We start from the raw sequence: 18,460 nt of genomic DNA on the forward strand, positions 1-18,460 counted from the left end.
TGTTCGATGTAAGCAGAGGAGCTGAGAGTTAGACCCACATTTTAATGTCAGTGCTTGCACTACCCGTTTGTTCCTTACCTGATGTCTTAGAGGGACACTCACCTAGGCATTCCCTGACTCGAGGCAAAGGGGGTTTTCCCCTCCCCCACCTGTCCATGATGAAATGCAAGCAGAACTGAGCAGAGCATATTTTAGGTTGGGAGCCACTAAAACTTCAGATCTGCCATAATGCAGATCTAGTTGCATAGTGCAATATGATATGGGAAATTTTAATAGCTGACAATGTAACTGCACAAATTAAAGTCATGCAAAATCCCTCTTACGTAAATGATGTATTCCCTTTTTATTATTTGTTGACTCAAATAAGATACCTGACACATGTCCTGAAAGACTGAGATCTCTCTCTTTCGCTCGGGGGTGTGTGTGTCTTTTAATCTTCACTGACATTATGCAAAATATTGTGTTATACAAATAAAGCATTGTACTTTAGCCAATTCTTGCCACATTTAACTGACCTGTTGAAATTCTTAATCTCATGCTATATTGTACCTCCTGTATCGAGACTGTGCAATGCTAAGCAGAGTTTTGCCCTGCTATGTCCCCTGAAGTCAGTGGCTTAGAAGGGTGTAACTCTGCTTAGGATTTCAGTGCAGGTGTAATTCTCTTTTGTCAACGTATACTAAAGAATGTTACAGAAACATTACAGTTTTATTTATGTATTTAACTTAAACCATTTTTATGCCTTCTTTCCACCCAACTTAGGGTCCCCAATGCAGTGAACAAAGAAAACATTAAAACAACCTTGAAAAAAAAAATATAAGAGAAGGGCTATAGCTAAGCAGTAGAGCATTTGCTTTGCATGCAGAAGGTCCCGGGTTCAATCCCTGGCATTTCCACTGAAAAGGAACAAGGGGTAGCTGATGTGAAAGGCCTGAGACCCTGGAGACCCACTGCCAGTCTGCATAGACAGTGCTGATTTTGATGAATTAAAAGTCTGATTCCATATAAAGCAGCTCTGTGTGTGTGTGCATAATTAATACAACAATAAATGAAACTCATAAAATAAAAATTAAAAATATAGGACTTTACTATCACAACCAGGATAGTAGGATGCTTTCGATGAATTAAAAGTCTGATTCTGTATAAAGCAGCTGTGTGTGTGTGTATAATTAATACAACAATCAACAAAACTCATAAAATAAAAATGAAAAATATAGGAATTTACTATCACAACCAGGATAGTAGGATGCGCAGTATGACACCCGTTCACTTTTCTGTATAAGCTTCAGAAGTACGGAATGCACACTCCTAGCAAGACTTGTGTGTGTGTGGTTTTCCCAGTCTTTAGAGGATGGTGAAGACCATTTTCCCCCATCAGGCAACAGGGAATCAGTCAGGAATTACCACTTTTACTTTTTAGGTAGTTTTAACTTTCTTACTGTGTTTCAGCAGCATTCTGCTGTCTACTTGTATTTTTATTTTGTTCATAAATTATTTCTGGATCCCCAGGAACCGCACTTTGGGGGTGGGGCTGCAGGGGCGGCGGCGGGGAGAGAGAGTCATGCTTTGCGGGTGGAAATTCTTCCACACACAGAAACGCTCCACTGGACCCAAGCCATTGTTCTTACCTGTCTTTGTTGCGCTATAAATATTTTCGATGGGGAAGACCACGCCTAGTCCGTACAAGAGCACTTTGGCAAGCGCTGGGATGAGCTGGGTGGTAGTGACCAAAACATTTACGCAGTTAGGCCTGCAAGACAGAAGACGGTGGTCAGTAGGGGAAACCTCCCCCACCACACACAAAAAAACAGAATCTTTGTTTCTCTGTTCTATTAGTTTGAACTGGAAAGGGGATGTTCTCCTTGCCAGCAGCTAGTCCCCCGAAAGCAGTCATTAACACAGCCAGCAGTGGACAGACTTTTAAACATTGTTTTTCTCTTCTCCGTAATTTGTTATAACTCATACGAGTCTGAAACTGAAGTACGTCATAAGTAATCACACACCTGGGACACAAAATGGTGTAAAACTCCAACAGCATTTTCACCGTGCCTCCCCCCGGACTACCAACTCTCTTTACTGTTTTCCTGCTTTCCACGAAAGTTGTTGCTTGGAGCCAAATTTTCAGTCTCTTTCTCCCCCACTCCCTTCCTTTAGGCAAAGCATGCCTAGATGGACCCCTCTCCCCTAGCAAATTGGGCCAAAGGTGTCTTATAAATATATGGGCCTTGGTTCATTTGGAGAGTAGCAGGAGAAAGTAGAGACTGTGCAGTCTGGAGACAATTCCTTAAGCCATTCTTACCGGGAATGTATCAAATCCAGAGCTTTCAGAGCGTGTGTTAGCCAGAGATCAGTCAGCGCTTCCAGTTCGGCTCTTAACTGCAGCCAGGTTTCCCTCTTAGGAGCTCCTATTAAACCTGCAGATAGAGAAAGCAGCATTTGTAGTTAAGCTCCAATGGGAAGGAGCTGAATCACTTGCATATGGCTTTGCAATACCGTGGAATCATAGAGCTTGGAATGTAGAAGAAATCTACCTAGACCAATCCCCCATCCAAGAGTCGGGACCATCCACCCACCAGCCATACATACATCCACTCACAATGCCAAGACAGCTTGCCAAAAGCCAAGACACAGCGACTGCACTGCAGAAAGTTGCTTGCAGCCTGGCCAATTTCAACTTTTCAAGAGCTGATCCTATAACATTTAACATGGAGCTATCCCCCTTCCACTAGGCTCTGCCTCCAGACCTCATCTGGTACCCCTATTTAGAATCTACAACTTTCCCTAGCCTCCTTCATACAGGGTTGCCAGGTACCCCCAGCACTGGTGTGGGGTAGGGGACTTAACAGCAGGAAGCCTAGGCCTGCGTCACTGGCACTCAGCGGAAGTGATGTCATTACACCACCAGTGACTTAGGGACGCTCTGGTATTTGGCAAAAACTCTAAGGTAGAAGTCATTTTTACCATAGAGTTTTTGCCCAGCTATCAGTGCTTCCAGTACGCACTGGAAGTGACATCACCGCACTACCAACAATGCAGGCTGAGGCCTAGTTTTCCTGCCAGTAAGTCGTCTGTTGGCCAGCTGATTAGCACTGGGAGGAGGGATGCCAGAGCAGGGGCTCCCCTACCCCCAGCAGAGGCTTGGAAATCCCATCTTTGTATCACTTTGTATCCAGATTCCTGGGAGGGCAAGGCATCCTTCCTCAAAACTGAAATGGCAGGGCAAGAATCAGGCCAGGCGCACCTCTTGCCACAGCATAGCCATGATCTTCCCACTGAGAGCTGGCATCAACATACCCAGAGGTAGGGCAGCTGCCAGGGCCCAGAGTTTTTGGCAGGGCCCTCTGCTGCAGTGCCCCCCCCCCATGCACACTGCCAGGGAAGGATGTGCAGGTGGGTATACATTGATAGCACTCCTGGCAGGTAGATCTGTACACACACACAGAGCACCATTGTAGAAAGAAGGCTCACAAATGGGTAGAGGAAGGAAGGACATAGGCAAGTGGGGATGTGTCTGGGCTGGATGCATGGCACAAGCAGGGGTCCTGGTGTGCCATGGAGGGGCCCTGGTGGTCAAAGGAGGAGGCCCCTGGGCACCCTCTGCCTGGAGCCCTCCAAAACCTGGAACTGACCTTGTTGCCACTGTACCTTCTGTGAACTCCCAGTGCCTCCTAGAAACCCAGCAGGTTAAAAAAAACCTTTCCCATCCAAATTATTTGTTCAGCAAAAAATGGCGGTTGTGTTGATGTGGCAAGGCCTTTGCTGGCCTCTGGATCCCAGCAAAGGCTCAGCTTCTGCAATCAGCCATGTGACTTTGTGGGGCTAAAGGATATTTCAGCAGAAGACACGAAGGAGGAATAATCTGAATGCCCAGAGCACTCATTTCTACACAGCTATTGCCTCTGACTATGAGGTTTTCACTGAGTCTCTGCCTTGAAATCTAACTTCACCTGATTTCAATAGGCTTTCACCCATCCTGTAAAATCTGGGTTAGGAGAGAAAATTACTAACTGATGAATGGGGTACTACACCAATTTAGCCTTTCATGAACCTGTACGGGTCAGGAGCTGACAATGAGGAAAACAAATTAGCACTCTTAAGTGACCTCTCTTGATCCATTATTTGTAACTGCTAATTCTGCTTCAGGCACACAGAGAGTTCACACTTTGAAGTTTTATTATATTCACACCTAACACCTTTCTATCGGTTCCCTCCCCATGCACAAAATCTACACTTGAAAGATTTATGGCGGAATTCACTCTCTGCCTTAACCTCGCCCCCCATTAATCTTCCCTTTATGTGTAATTCCTGGTATGATTTCTGTCTGGGGAGCTTTCCCAACTCTAGTATAACCTCCCCCTTCACATATTTAAAGAAGTGAGCTGTGATTCACAAAATAAACCTTGTTGAAATAAACCATATTGAAATAAACCTTGTCAGCCTTCAAGGTGCCACTGGACTTTAATGTTACCTACACAAATGCCGTCAAGTCACAACTGACTAATGGTGACCCCCAGAAGGGGGCTTTCAAGGGAACTGAGAAGCATAGGTGGCTTGCCATTGCCTTCCTCTGCAGAGTCTTCCTTGATGCCCTGCATTGGGCAGGGGGTTGGACTAGATGGTCCGTATGGCCCCTTCCAACTCTATGATTCTATGATGGTTCTCCATCCAAATAACCACCCTGCTTAGATTCCGAGATCTGATAAGATTGGGCTATACCACGATGCCCCCCCCCTAATCTGAAGGGTACCTTATATATTTCCCTCAACAGCACAAAGAACAGCCCTGGGACTAAGACTGCAAAAAAGGTATTGAGGAAGTACAGATTAAACAGCACTTCTCCCACAGCCTTAGTGTTGGGTATTACAAGTTGAAAACACTCAGTATATCTGGGGTTAAATGTTTGTTTATGTTACTCACAGGAAGTCACATGTTTCTCATGTAACCAATGTCCTTTAGATGTAGAAAGCCCGGGAATTTTCTCCCTGATCTAGGAATTTGATTGGGACTAAAGTGTCAAGGTGTATTACCATTTTATGGCTTCTCTTCCCCTCTTTGTTTGGTGTTCTGAAGAACAGGAAGAGTAGCCATACTCTCTCTCTTCTAGTTTTGTCTTTGTAGAGTAAGGATGCTCTGTTGTTATTTTCATCCCAGTTACCCTTCCCATGCTAGAATTTAGTAAAAACTTTATATTTTAATCACACATGGACTCTGTCTGAATTATTTTACTCTGGCTCTGCTGGAACATCTTATCTCTGCTAAATACCAATTTTTCAGTATCTCACTATCAACCAACACTTAGCCAAATCGGGCCACCCTATAGATGCTACTGACCTGTAAAAACAAGGAATTTCTATTCACAGATCTCCCAATAGCTCCTCTAGCTTGACCCAGATATGGTCTTGAATGAGCTCTGAACATTGCTGGAAGCATTTGTGCCAGTGAAGTTAAAAACTAGTTCAGAGAGCACCTCGGGATTATTATTATTTTTTTGGGGGGGAGGGTATCTTTGTCAGCTGCTCATGTGAACCACTAAAACACATTCAAGAGAACATGCACAGAACTTAAACAATAACCATTAAAGGTGCAGACTATTTCCTCCAGATTCGTGACTGCCTGAGAGGAGCTAACGGTATGAGATGAAGCAGACGGCCAGATTGTTCCAACCAGTTATTATTTCAATTCCCCCGAAAAGCCGTGTGCCAAGTCATTATTCCCATTATACACGAGAAGGTCATTACTCTGGATAACGGCATGAATTGCACATGTTTAAAATACCTGGAGGGGCAATTGTCCTTACTGATCTTTCTTTTGTCATTGTTCTGGTTCCAGCTATGTGGCAGATGTGATGATGTAATACCAGGTCTTTTGCACAGTGAAAGGTACTCGGTTCCAGCATGGATGCTTCTCCCCACTGTCTTGTTGAAGGCAGTTTCTCCACTGATATTCTTCCTGATCTACAAGTGACCATCACAAATGGCCTTGACAGCACACTATATATATGTGTGTGCGTAAAGTGCCGTCAAATTGCAGCTGACTTACAGTGAGGTTGTGGGGATTTCAAGGCAAGAGACCATTGACTTCCTGTGCATAGTGACTCCCTGGACTTCTTTGGTTGTCTCCCATCCAAGTACTGACCAAGGCCGACCCTGCTTAGCTTCCGAGATCTGACGAGATCGGGCTAGCCTGAGCCATCCAGGTCAGGGCTGGCAGAGTGGGTAAAGACTAACAAACGTATGCCACAATATATTTGTTCGTTTTTAGGTTACCAGAAGGCTCTTTGTTGTCTTAATAAACTAGCTATTCAAAATCTGCTTCCTGGAGATATTGAAAATGAAGTAAAATTTGATTAAAAAGAAGAACATTTCCCATTAACAACATCCTCTTGGGGGCTTCTCTGCAAAGGTCTCTGCAAAGGTCTCCCAACAAAGTGATGGTGTAGATCAGAGGTTCCCAAACTTATTTGGCCTACCGCCCCCTTTTCAGAAAAAAAATTACAGTGCCCCCCAGACATCCACCTTCAAGAAGTGGACAAAAAGATGCAGTTTGTGGACCTGCACCTGGATCTTTCCAACCCACGTGGATTGTTCCAGCACCCCCGAGGTGGCGGTATTGCCCACTTTGGGAACCAGTGGTGTAGATGGAGGAATGAAACAAAGGTTACGCCTGCAAACATATGTCTGTGCATGACTGCAATAGAAGGTAATGGTGCGTTTTCTGGACTGAGCACATTGGTTAATTTAATGCCGGCAATGTGGCCCAGGCAAAAAACATTTCACCACCGTGTGGACCATGTAACGACAACAGAAGAAACGAAGCAAGGGTAGAGCAATCTTGCTCCCATCGGCCAGCCTTTGGTTCAAACATCAAGGCTACAACACCTGCTTTGAACAGTCCATGTTGCTTCTCAACTCATCTAGGAGAACTGGAAATTAATACTGAAAACACTTCCTCTCCTCTGGTACACTCATTTCTTCACACTTTCAAGTACATAAGGCTGCATCTGGTCTGAGGAACAGGAAGACCAGGCTTTTTAGGAAGATGGGAAGGAACATTCCCTGATGGGCTGGAGGGACACTTACCGCCAACATTGTTTTTGTAGGTGTTGTAGAGCTCTTTCACCCGCCGGTAGCGGAATGCTAATTTCCTCATCCAGTCAACTCCCCCATGAACTCCGGAGCCCAGACACAGATTTGCTCCAGCGGCTGAACTGTGAAAGCCATCTGCTGAGAAATTATATGTGCTGTGGCAAAGGAAGGAGGGGAAAGGAGAAGAGGAGAAATTATAACCAGTGTTTCCCATTAAGATGAAGGCAGTAGAAAGAAGGAAGAGGACAAGATGTCACAGACTTTTAGTCCTGTGAGAGACAAGAATGAAATAAAACAAACATTCTCCCTACTCATTTATCCTGTAGGTTTGCTTTCTCTGATTAGGATTTAGATATATTGCACCAAATCCTCAAATATAGTTCCTGTATGCTTTTAATCAATGACAATGGGGGGGGGGCAAAGACCACAACCCACATGGAAGTTTGTGCATGCCCTTTCGAAATGAATGGGAACTGAACAAGAAATCCCATTCATTTCAATGAGGCCTGCATAGAAGAACTTCCAGGTGGACTGTCACCATATACTAAAACAGGGGTGGCCAAACTGCAGCTTGTGAGTTGCATGTGGCTCTTTCAGTCTAATTTAATGCAAATTTGCATACTTTTCAATGAAAACATGTGTGTAATATTTGTTCGTCTTGTGGCTCTCAAATATCTGACATTTATTCTATCTGGTTGTTACGTTCAGCAAGTTTGGCCACCCCTGGACTAAACCATCTTCAATTTGCCTTGTACCTCATTCTCAGAGGCCAAGGCGTCAACAAGTTGTAGCATCAGTGTCATGTAGGGCTTTTTTTCTGGGGGAACGCGACGGAACAGAGTTCTGGAACCTCTTTAACAAAATTCTTTTAAAAATGTTTAAAAGTTTGTGAGTGTTCAGTATACAGATTGAAAACTTCATTTCCCTCTTGAAAGTTCCAGCACCTCTTTAAAAAGAAAGAAAGAAAGGCCCCGGTGTCATGTACTTTCAGACATTGTTGGTGTGATGGAAAGAGACAAAGTGATGGAGTGGTTAGAGCAAAGGTGTCAAACTCATTTATTACAAGGGCCGCCCGTATCTGATACAAATGTCACTTTGTCAGGCCGGACCACGTGTGCCATAGAATGTAATGCCAGGTACCAGAGATATAAACTTTATAAAGGATACAGGCAAACCCAATTAACAATATTATTTTTTACTCAAAATACAAACATGCTTAAAACATTAAAACTCTTACAGTACTTCCTCAAAGTATCTCCCTGATGCCTGCCCTCCCACTTCCACCGCCCATTACGCATTAGCACTGGGACAGTATGCAGGGACATCATGCCCAGCCTCTGTCATCTGGTAATAAAGGTAATGACCAGTTGCTTGCGGGCCAGTTAAGAGCCCTGGATGAGCCGGTTCCGGCATGTGGGCCATATGTTTGACACCTCTGGGTTAGAGTGTTTGACTAGGGTCTGAGAGACCCAAGTTCGATTCCCCCAAACAGTAATGGAAGATTTCTGGCTGTCCTTGGGCTAGACACTCTCTCAGCCTAACCTACCTCATGGGGTTGTTGTGAGGGCAAAATGGAGGAAAATAATGTAAGCCACCTTGGGTTCCAAATTGGAAAGAAAGGCAAGTAAGTAAGTAAGTAAGTAAGTAAATAAAATACTGTATGCATGAAATCCAATTTAAAATGTTATGGTACCATCTCATTTGGTAGTATTCAAAAGATAATACACACTGAGTCAAAGCCGGGGATCAGCAGATCAATTTAAAAAATAAAAAAATAAGCCTTTGCTATACAGAACAAGAGCATTCTGGGATATGATGGGAGTTCCCTTAAAATGAGCCTGTATTTTCTGTGGTAAATGGAAGTGGCAGATTTACATGCAGAAGGTCCCAAATTCAATCCCCAGCATCTCAGGTTAAAAAGGACCAGAGAGCAGCTTGAGAACCTGGGGAACTGCAGCCAGTCAGAGCAAACAACACTCACCTTGATAGACCAGTGGTGTGACTCAGTATAAAGCTGTCTCATGGTTTCACATACCATTGCCATGGGGATTGTAATCTCTACGTGAAACATATAGTACTATGCCACTGTTAGAAAATAATAATGTTCCAATATGGCATTTCCTTTATGTGACAAGAATTCCTGCCCTGGGTTTTAAATAGGGTTGCCAAGTGGAACTTACCTTGGCGGCAGGGGACTCCCGGGTGGATCCCAGAGCGCGCGCGCCGCACACACATCACCAGGAAGTGACGTTATGCTGGGGGCAAGGCCACGACCATACAAGGGAAAACCATAGAGTTTTCCCTTGTATGGCCGTGGCCCCACCCCCAGTGTGCCCGCACATCTGGGAGGAGTTCCCCCCGGGGCCTGATCCGGTGGCGCCGGGCCTCTGGGGCGGGTGTTTCCCCGCCCCCCGGGGGGACTTGGTATCCCTAGTTTTAAGACATTAATGAATTCCGCTAGCTGTCTTCCAGATATTAATATATATGATATGCTTGCACTGGGCACTGTAGAACAGAAAGTGCCTTACCTTAAATCTTGCCCATTGTCATCTGATGATACATCATCTATGTGTATCTGGTCACAGTCCTGAAAAACATTTCCAAAAATAGTCAGACAGGAAGTGAGTATTGCTTTGTAAAAACAACAACGGAGAGATTTTGTGCAACAGAAGCCAAGCTGAGGGAAGATTCCCCCTGCAATTTCTGGTTAATTATAGTAATCAGGTTACAAGCAAAATTTCAGATACTGCTTTCCCAGAACATGAACATTATGTGCTTAAACAGACAACGAATGAGGTCACTCATACAATTCTTTATTCACCTAAGGGGAAATTGTTTCTTACTCACTGGAGACAGTGCTGGAAACACAGAAAGAAACATCACTGTCTTTCAACAGGAAACCATTGTTAAAAGTTTATGGGTCCAAACCTGCAATCTTTCTTCTTTAAAGAGCAGAAACTGCTAAGGAAAACCAACGTACACAGTTGTATACTTAAGTAATAAAGTTTAACTTATTTAACTGGCCAAATGTTCTGAGATGCCAACTATAATTCATAAGGTTGGCTGTTGCGTATGAACAGTAGCTCCAAACTAAAGAAATCTGAACTAGCAATTTCGAGTACACAGTTAGGTGGTGGCAGTTATTTCACAATAACACAATACAAAGGTATGAACTTTTGCACCAACACAGTATAAAGAGAAATTTGCCATGTGGCACAGTTCCCTTTGTAATGAGTATACGTCCCACCACTGCTTCAAATACAATTTCTGTTCTCTAATTGGCCCAACTGCATTGGTTGACTATTTGCTTTTGGGCCAATTCATAGTGCTGATTATCACCTTTATGGCTCTTCATGGCTTAGGGGGTCTTCATAACGCTCGAACTGCATCTCCCAGGATACTCCTCTGCACTACTTGTGTTCCTCAGGCAGCCTTCTCCTGGTGGTACCCTCACTTAGGATGGTCCATTTGACAACAGATTGGTCTTGGGCATCCTCTGGAATGACTTATTAAGAGTGGGTACGGCAGGCGCCTTCACTTGCTGCATTCAGGAGGCTGTGTCCTGTTCCAGAGGGCATTTGGTGGATAACATGCTGTTTTAACTGCATTCACTCTTGTCTACTGGCTTTCAGCTCTGTGCTTTAAATTCTGTAATGGTTTTAATTTGTTGGGCACCTGTGGTGTTCTTTTTTTCCCCTTTCTTTTTTTTTTAGTATTTTGTGTGTACGTGTGTGCCTGGAAGTCATGGTGACTTCTGGCGACACCTACTGGGGCTTGGATGTTTTCAGAGAGGTGGCTTGCTATGCCTGCCTCTGTGTCCCAGCCCTGGTATTCCTTTGGAGGTCTCTCATCCAAGTACTTGCCAGGGTCGGCCTTGCTTAGCTTCCAAGATCTGATGAGACTGGGCTTGCCTGGGCTATCTTGTTTTTATAATATAAGTTTGGTCACTCTGTTTCAGCCCACGTGGCTTTTTAACAGAAGGAAGGAAAGAAAAAAGCTACCCGCCTGAATCTATAGAGCACTTTGGTTTATTTAATAGTGGGGAAAACATTGGTTGAGTTTTTTGAGATTTAACATATGTTAAGTAACAATGGTTTTACTACGAATATTTTAAAAAAACTTTAAAAACTAATTCTTCCTCAGATTTTTCAATGCGGCATATATTTATTTAAATATAATTGATTAACTAGTTGAAGGCAGAATCAGCTATGAAAAATCTTTGCTCAGCTGACAGCCCTACACAGATACTGTATAAAGCCATACAAAAAGGTGAGGTGTGAACACAGCTCTAAGTGCCAAACTACATTTTCTGTCAATGTGACAGGGCTACAGTGCTCTGTAATAACTCCAAATATTTTACTGGGTAGTCTGATACGTACATTTTCAATGCCTAAAATGTAAATGCCGGTGGGATTTATATCACAGAAAATGTAAAAGCTAGATAAGATGCCAGAAAATCTGTGAATGAATCTCTAGAACATTTCTATTGCTCAAAGAAAACAAAACAACTGCAGAGGGTCTGATTCGGACTAGGGCCTGTGTGGTGTGAAGGGGGGAAGGGAGGGGATAATTCTTTTCCCTCATGAAATTTTCCTAACGTCAACTGTGCTCATCCACCCCAAACTGATATTTGCTCCACTGGGGGGAATCATACAGGTTGCTTGCAGAATACCTAAATGTTTTCTCCTTGGGGGAAACAAACAACAGCTTGGGGAAGGGGTCTTTTAAGGACCAGCAAATGGGGAAAGGAAAAAAGGTTAATCCTCTGCCTCCCTGTCTGGAGGTCCAAAGAGAATTCCTCCTCACTCATGGCTGCTATTTAACAATGAAAAGAAGACTGGAGATCCATTCATGTGTATATTTAAAGGTGTGTCTGTTTCAGCATTCTTTAAAAAAAATGTCTGGAAAAAATATGGGGAAAAAATCTTGCTGGGGATGCGAATGTTGCTTTATTTGAGTTATGTATGTTAGAAGGGAGACTTCCTATCGGCAAAGCTGATGTGCCAATTCCATACTGATAGTTATATCTTTAGTTCCTTCCTTCCTCAGTCAGCTTTATACTACATGGCGCAAGAAAGCAGAATTAAAAGCAGATTTCTGCTAGTATGCTCCCATGTCTTTCCCAAATGATAAAAAAACCACATTGTCTGTTGTGCACGCAGATTGTGAAAGCCACGTTGGAATGATATTGTCCTGGCCCACTCAACTTCAGTTGTGTTGTGCTGTGCAATTATGTCAGGGGAAAGGCATTTGTGGGGGGATCTGCTTTTCTCATTTGTGAATGAATTGTTCTGTATGTTAAAGTTTGACAACAGTAGCGATCACATTTCTAACTTAATAAAATACCATGACACTTAGCGAGACGCTACCTCATAGTCCACCGCCGACCGACACTATCATATTACTGGGTAAAACATTCAAAAGCCGGACAAGGCAAGAATGTAGACCATATTTTACTACAGTACTTAGTTACCAGACTAATTTTTCATTCTTGCAGATTTTGCTTTTGAGACCTTGGAGAGTGAGGAAGGAAGATATGAACATCTGGGTGGCTGAGAAGGAAGCTCCAGTTTTGCTTGACTAAAATTTGGTAATGAGGACATTTGCAAAAGCCAGGCTCCACATCTGTTAGCTTTAACCAATACGTGGAAATCTCAAAGGGCTCTGTGATTAGCGTATCTCATCCAGGTCATGTGGTTAATTAAAAGAAACCTCTACCACTGCTTATCTTCTCCAACAGCTTTTGCTACGGTACTGTAATATTCAAATCACTTCCCCATTTACTTTGCTAGATTCGAGTCCAGTAGCACCTTATAGATCAACAAGATTTTCAGCCTATAAGTTTTCTTATAGGGATGCTCTAGGCTGATCCTGCATTGAGCAGGGGGTTGGACTAGATGGCCTGTATGGTCCCTTCCAACACTGTGATTCTATTTTAGAAAAGAAGATACTGATATAAAAGGGATACAAAAAGAAAAGAAGGGTTATATAACAAATATATAGAGCATCTGGCTGTCCTTGACTAGGGCCAGGTGGAACACTTCCAGCTGAGATCCAGGCCCTGCAGGACCTAATTCAGTTCCGCGGGGCCTGTAAAACAGAGTTGTTCTGCTGGGCCTATGGTTGAGGACAGCAATGGGTTCCATCATCAACTGGCCTCCCCTCTCTCCTCTCTCCCCTTTTCTCCCTCCCATTTTAGGCCAGACAAATTATGCGCCACTACCCTCTGAGTTTTATGCCATCTTTTAAATATACTGTTAGTTTATAATATAAGGTATTTTATTGTATATTATTAGGTATTTTATTGTACTATGTATTGGAATGCTTTTATCATGATGTTACCAGCTCTGAGCCTGGACACAGGGAGAGCGGGATACAAATATAATAAATCTAATAAATCAAATATATATCAAAGGTTATTATACATTACGGGGTATATAGAACTGAAAATATTTTCCCCCTTCATTATAATTCTAAGACATTTTCTATAGAATACAATAGTCCTTACTTGAAACCTTTTAAATTTCAAATTTCATAACTGATCTATTTTGCAACTATAGAATTAATTTCATCATTACTACACATTCTATGTTACATATTTTGTCATTTCTACATACTAGCTATGAGGGATGGGCATGGAACTGGTTCACGGACCTAATTTCGTCATGGACTGGGGGGCTGGTTTGTGGCCTGTTTGCCCAGTCCATCCATTTGCGGTTTTGACAGACCACCCATGGACCACAATTTTTTTAGGTGGTCCATTTGGTCCGCTGGAGTGGTCCGTGGGCCAGACTTACTGGTGCCCAGGAAACCGTTTAAAGTCATGCAGCTGCTGCAGGTTGCACAGCATGACAGACCTCACAAACCATGAACCTCAATTTTTCTGGTCCGTGACCATCCCTACTAGCTATAGTTTTTAATATACCAAAGTTTAAAGGAAAACCTATTCTGTATCTCACAATAAAAAAAAAAATGTTATTTTTGTTCAAAATTCATTTCCTTACACATTTATATTCAAAACTTGTTCTCATTCTGCTTCTACGTGATAATACATTTATATGCATTTCAATACATTTATATACAATTTTAAACTGTTTCTCATTCTATTTTTGTCTCCTGCTTTTAATATATTCTGCATTTTCCCATGTATTTCCTTCCAATATCTTTTTGCTTTTTTACAAGTCCACCACATATGATAAAACGTTCCATCTAGTATATCTTGACATTTCCAACATTTTCCTTTGTAGTTTTTATCTACCTTCTCAATATCCTTTGGAGCAATATACCATCTGAAAAACATTTATACCAATTTTCTCTTATGCCTGGCTAGCTGTGAACTTAGTTTCTTTTCCCCATAACTGTTCCCATTGGTGCATACGTATTTACTCTCTAAAAGTTACACATTTTTCACTTCTTCTGTTTCTAACTGAAGGAATAACTTATATATCCATTGTAGTATATTATCTTTTTGTTTTGTAATCAGCTGTTCGAACTCAGTCATCTCTCTTAGAGCTCCACCTTCTGTGGTGATAATCTTCCTTAATCTAGAAACTAATTGATCATTGAATGTTGATTAATTAATCACTGAATGAATAATTGAATCTCTAATATCTTGCCAGGACTTGAGTTTCCCCTGAGCTTTTACCATATTGCCATATGATAAGAAACCACATTTATTTCTCTTATTCTTATCATAGTAAACTTCTATTGGGGAGATGAATGGAGAATTTGGAGGACTCAATAGGTTCCGACGTTTAAACCATTTCTCAAAAGTCCATACCTAATTATATGACCCCTTTCTTGTATTATGATCATTTTGGTTGATTTCTTTATCCATAAATGATTATGTAAACCTTCATTTAGGTCTGCTGATTCAAGTTTTACTATTCTCTGTCTTGGATTTTTAATCCAGTTCGCAATCCAGACTAGACCTGCCACCTGATAATATAAGTTTATATTTGGAACTGCTAATCGTCCTTTCTTTTTCTCATCTTGGAGTATTTTATTTATTTATTTATTATTTAGTAATTAAATTTATATCCCACCCTCCCCAAACGGGCTCAGGGCGGCTAACAAAGAGGCATATGCCATGATTGAACAACTTTTTTCAAACTTATTCTTGGTTTTTTGTCATTCCAAATAAATTTATTTATCTGTCTTTGCCACTCTGTCAATATTCTTTCTGATAGATAGATAGATAGATAGATAGATAGATAGATAGATAGATAGATAGATAGATAGATAGATACCAAGAATTTGGAATAAAAAATTAATTTTGGCAATACATTCATTTTAATTGCTGAAATTCTACCCAGTCGCGAGATTTTTTTCCCCATCTGGATAAATCTTCTTGTATCAGTTTCCAGGTCTTCTGATAACTGTTTTTAAAAAGATTACAATTTTGTTCAATCATATTTATCCCCAGATATTTAATAGAATTGGTGGCTAATGTGCATTCTATACTCTCTATTATATCTTCTTCTTGTGGCGTTAAGAATTTTGTCATAATTTTTGCCTTCTTTTGGGCTATAAGCTTTCAGGAGTCATAGCTCCCTTCACCAGATATAAGAGGAAGGACTCTTGAAAGCTTATACCTGGAAAATATTGTTGGTCTCCAAGGTGCTACTGGGCTCCAGCCTGGCTGTTCTACTGCAGACCAACACAGCTACCCTCTAAAACCATCTGCTTTGGTGATCAAATGTAAACTGATGTAAATAAGCCCAAATAAGAAAGGATATACTCCAGGAAAATTCTGGATTTTATGGATTGTAGAAGGAAGATTCAGGAGTTAACAAGAAACAAGCAGAAACTTGAAGATTTTTATATTCCTCCATCTGATAGAATTCCTAACAAATACTGTGAAAATGGTCAGTTTTCTGGCACATTCCCAATGGTGCACCCTTACATCCTGGATCAAGTAATCTATCCTGCTGCAATTTGGGACTAGGCTATTAACAGGGTGTTCCGGCTGCAGTACCACATTTGTGAACTCCCATAGGGCATACGCATGCATGAATGTACATGAGAACATACACGGTATTTCATTCTGATATACATTCAGCAAAGTCATGTTCTACAACTAACAGAAGCTTATACATTCATCACTCAAGCATGCTTTTGTCCCTTTAAATTTTTGTTTACATGTCCATCCTGTTTCTTAAAACACCCTATATGTGAGACTGCAAAACCTGCATGTTCCTAACTTTTATTTACTTTATTTACAGTCTATCATTCTAATGGATCAAATTGTATTTTCCACTGGTGAAAAGGGGAGGGGGTGGTCCCCTCTGACCACCAACCAAAGCTACGTCAGGGATCATTGGACCGGCATGAATAAAAGTGTGTGTGTGGGGGAAGCTGGATGAGACAAAGTGAAAAAGATGTATACGATTTTCCCTGCCTCTGTTTTAATCTTAAAGCAATCACAGGAGCAACAGTAGATTCTCCCAGTTACACAATCCTCACAAAGCATCTCTTTGAGATAGATTAGCCCTGAGAGAGTGCAAATGGGCCAAGGCAAGCAGTGAGCTTAATGACTTAGAGGGGATTTAAACCTAGACCTAACCTCACATTCTAACCACTATGCCTAGGGTCGCCAGGCCAAGCCTGACACTTGGCAGGAGGACCTGGGGTGGGGTGAGTGCGATGTCAGAACCCCAAAGAGGCAAAGGGTAGCTCTAGGAATCACAAGAAATTCTATGGTTAAACTTTGCTTTTTAAAAATTCCTCCCACCGCCACTTAGTGTGGTGGTGGGCAATGGAGCTGGCAAGCTTAACTCCACTTCTCTGGCACTCAGTGAGAACATCCTCTTATTGTCTCCCTGCTAATTTGATTCCAATACAGCAAACTGACTTTATCTGCAGAATGCTCCACTGCTGTAATTCCACGATTATGGATCGACAAGGAGCCCACAGTTCTATGCAATCATGAGCAAAGTACGTCAGAGTATGCATGGCTGTGTTAAGGGCAGACATCATACTTGGTGGAATCTACCCCTCCACCTTGGGTTAAACTGAGCCAGTTTGGTATAGTGGTTAAGTGCGCGGACTCTAATCTGGGAGAACCGGGTTTGATTCCCCACACCTCCACTTGCAGCTGCTGGATGACCTTGGGCAAGCCATAGTTCTGTCAGAGCTGTCCTTGAAAAAGAGCAGTTCTCGAGAGAGCTCTCTCAGCTCCACACACCTCACAGGGTGTCTGTTGCGGGGAGGGGAAGGGAAAGGCGATTGTAAACCACCTTTGGGTTGTGAAGGGCAGGGTATAAATCCAATCTCTTCTTCTTAAAACAAACGGCTGTCTTGCACCTCGACCCAATATGGGCAGACATCACACTTTTCGCTTCTCCTGGTTTCTTTCCACCACCCTTGCATACAGCCACATTCACTCTTATTCTGTACATCTTAATGTACAAGTGACCTTACAAGGACAGATTTGATTTTTGTATTCCTATATGGATGAAAGTTGTCTTGCTCATCCCTTCAAACACCACATGGGGGTGCTCCTGCATACTTCAGCCTTGGCAGATCGGACGGCATAGATCTTATCTTTCTGCTTGCTTTTCTTCCTGTCTCTGTTCCATGGAATCGCTTTCCTTGCATTTCTTTGGGTCAAACTATATGAGGCGTGGGGAGGTCTGTGACCCCCACCGCCTTTAAATTAAAATGCCTAAAGTGCAGCTGCAGGGGGTGAGTGGATATTTGTTTGAAGCATAACTGAAAAGTGCTTCACAGTCCCAGATGCACCATTTTTTTTAATCAAGCGTCTTTGCAGCTGCATTTCTCCTTGCAGGGTGAAAAAGGAGAGGGAAAGAAAAACAAATAGAAGGGCCATTTGGATGAGAAAAATAGCCTGCAGGGGAAGAGGATTAGACATTGCTTCCTCTCCATCATTCACTGGTCCAATGAAATTTCCAGTTTGAAAGTCTTCTCACGTATCTCAAATGCCTTGTCTGCTCTGGAACCTCAGAGAGTTGCAAGTGGCATGATCTATTTCCCTGCATTTCTTCAGGGATGATAAGCTGTGTGAGAGGCATGAACCCCCCCCCCCTTTAAATTAAAGCAAGTATCATTAGGAAGGAAGGGAAGAAACAGGAAAGGAAGGTAGGTAGGTACTGGCCCACTGAAGTATAACAGTTAGAGAAGCAGGGGCTGCCATCTCTGGGTTGAGAAATACCTGGAGATTTTGGGAGGGGGGAGCCTGGGAAGAGCAGGGTTGGGGAGAGGAGGGACCTCAATGAAGTATAAGGCTCTTTTTGTAGAAAAAGCCCAGCAGGAACTCATTAGCATAATAGGCCACACCCAACACCAGTAGCAGGAACTCCTTTGCATATTAGGCCACACACCCCTAATGTAGCCAATCCTCCAAGAGCTTACAG

At 42.4% G+C, this 18,460-nt stretch overlaps 1 protein-coding gene across 1 annotated transcript in view; it reads right to left on the bottom strand.

The window, feature by feature from the left end:
* LOC107112006 (eyes absent homolog 2-like) overlaps positions 1 to 18,460 on the bottom strand; it is a 124,389-nt gene that overhangs the window by 5,497 nt on the left and 100,432 nt on the right. Inside the window, exons 10-13 of the mRNA XM_015413066.1 lie at positions 9,614 to 9,672; positions 7,080 to 7,240; positions 2,300 to 2,414; positions 1,622 to 1,750 (exon numbers count right to left, since the gene is read on the bottom strand). Coding sequence (XP_015268552.1) covers positions 1,622 to 1,750; positions 2,300 to 2,414; positions 7,080 to 7,240; positions 9,614 to 9,672 — 464 coding nt within the window. The remainder of the gene's footprint in view (positions 1 to 1,621; positions 1,751 to 2,299; positions 2,415 to 7,079; positions 7,241 to 9,613; positions 9,673 to 18,460) is intronic.

Source organism: Gekko japonicus, unplaced genomic scaffold, assembly GCF_001447785.1.
Source record: "Gekko japonicus isolate JY-2015 unplaced genomic scaffold, Gekko_japonicus_V1.1 scaffold898, whole genome shotgun sequence".
Taxonomy (NCBI): Eukaryota; Metazoa; Chordata; class Lepidosauria; order Squamata; family Gekkonidae; genus Gekko; species Gekko japonicus.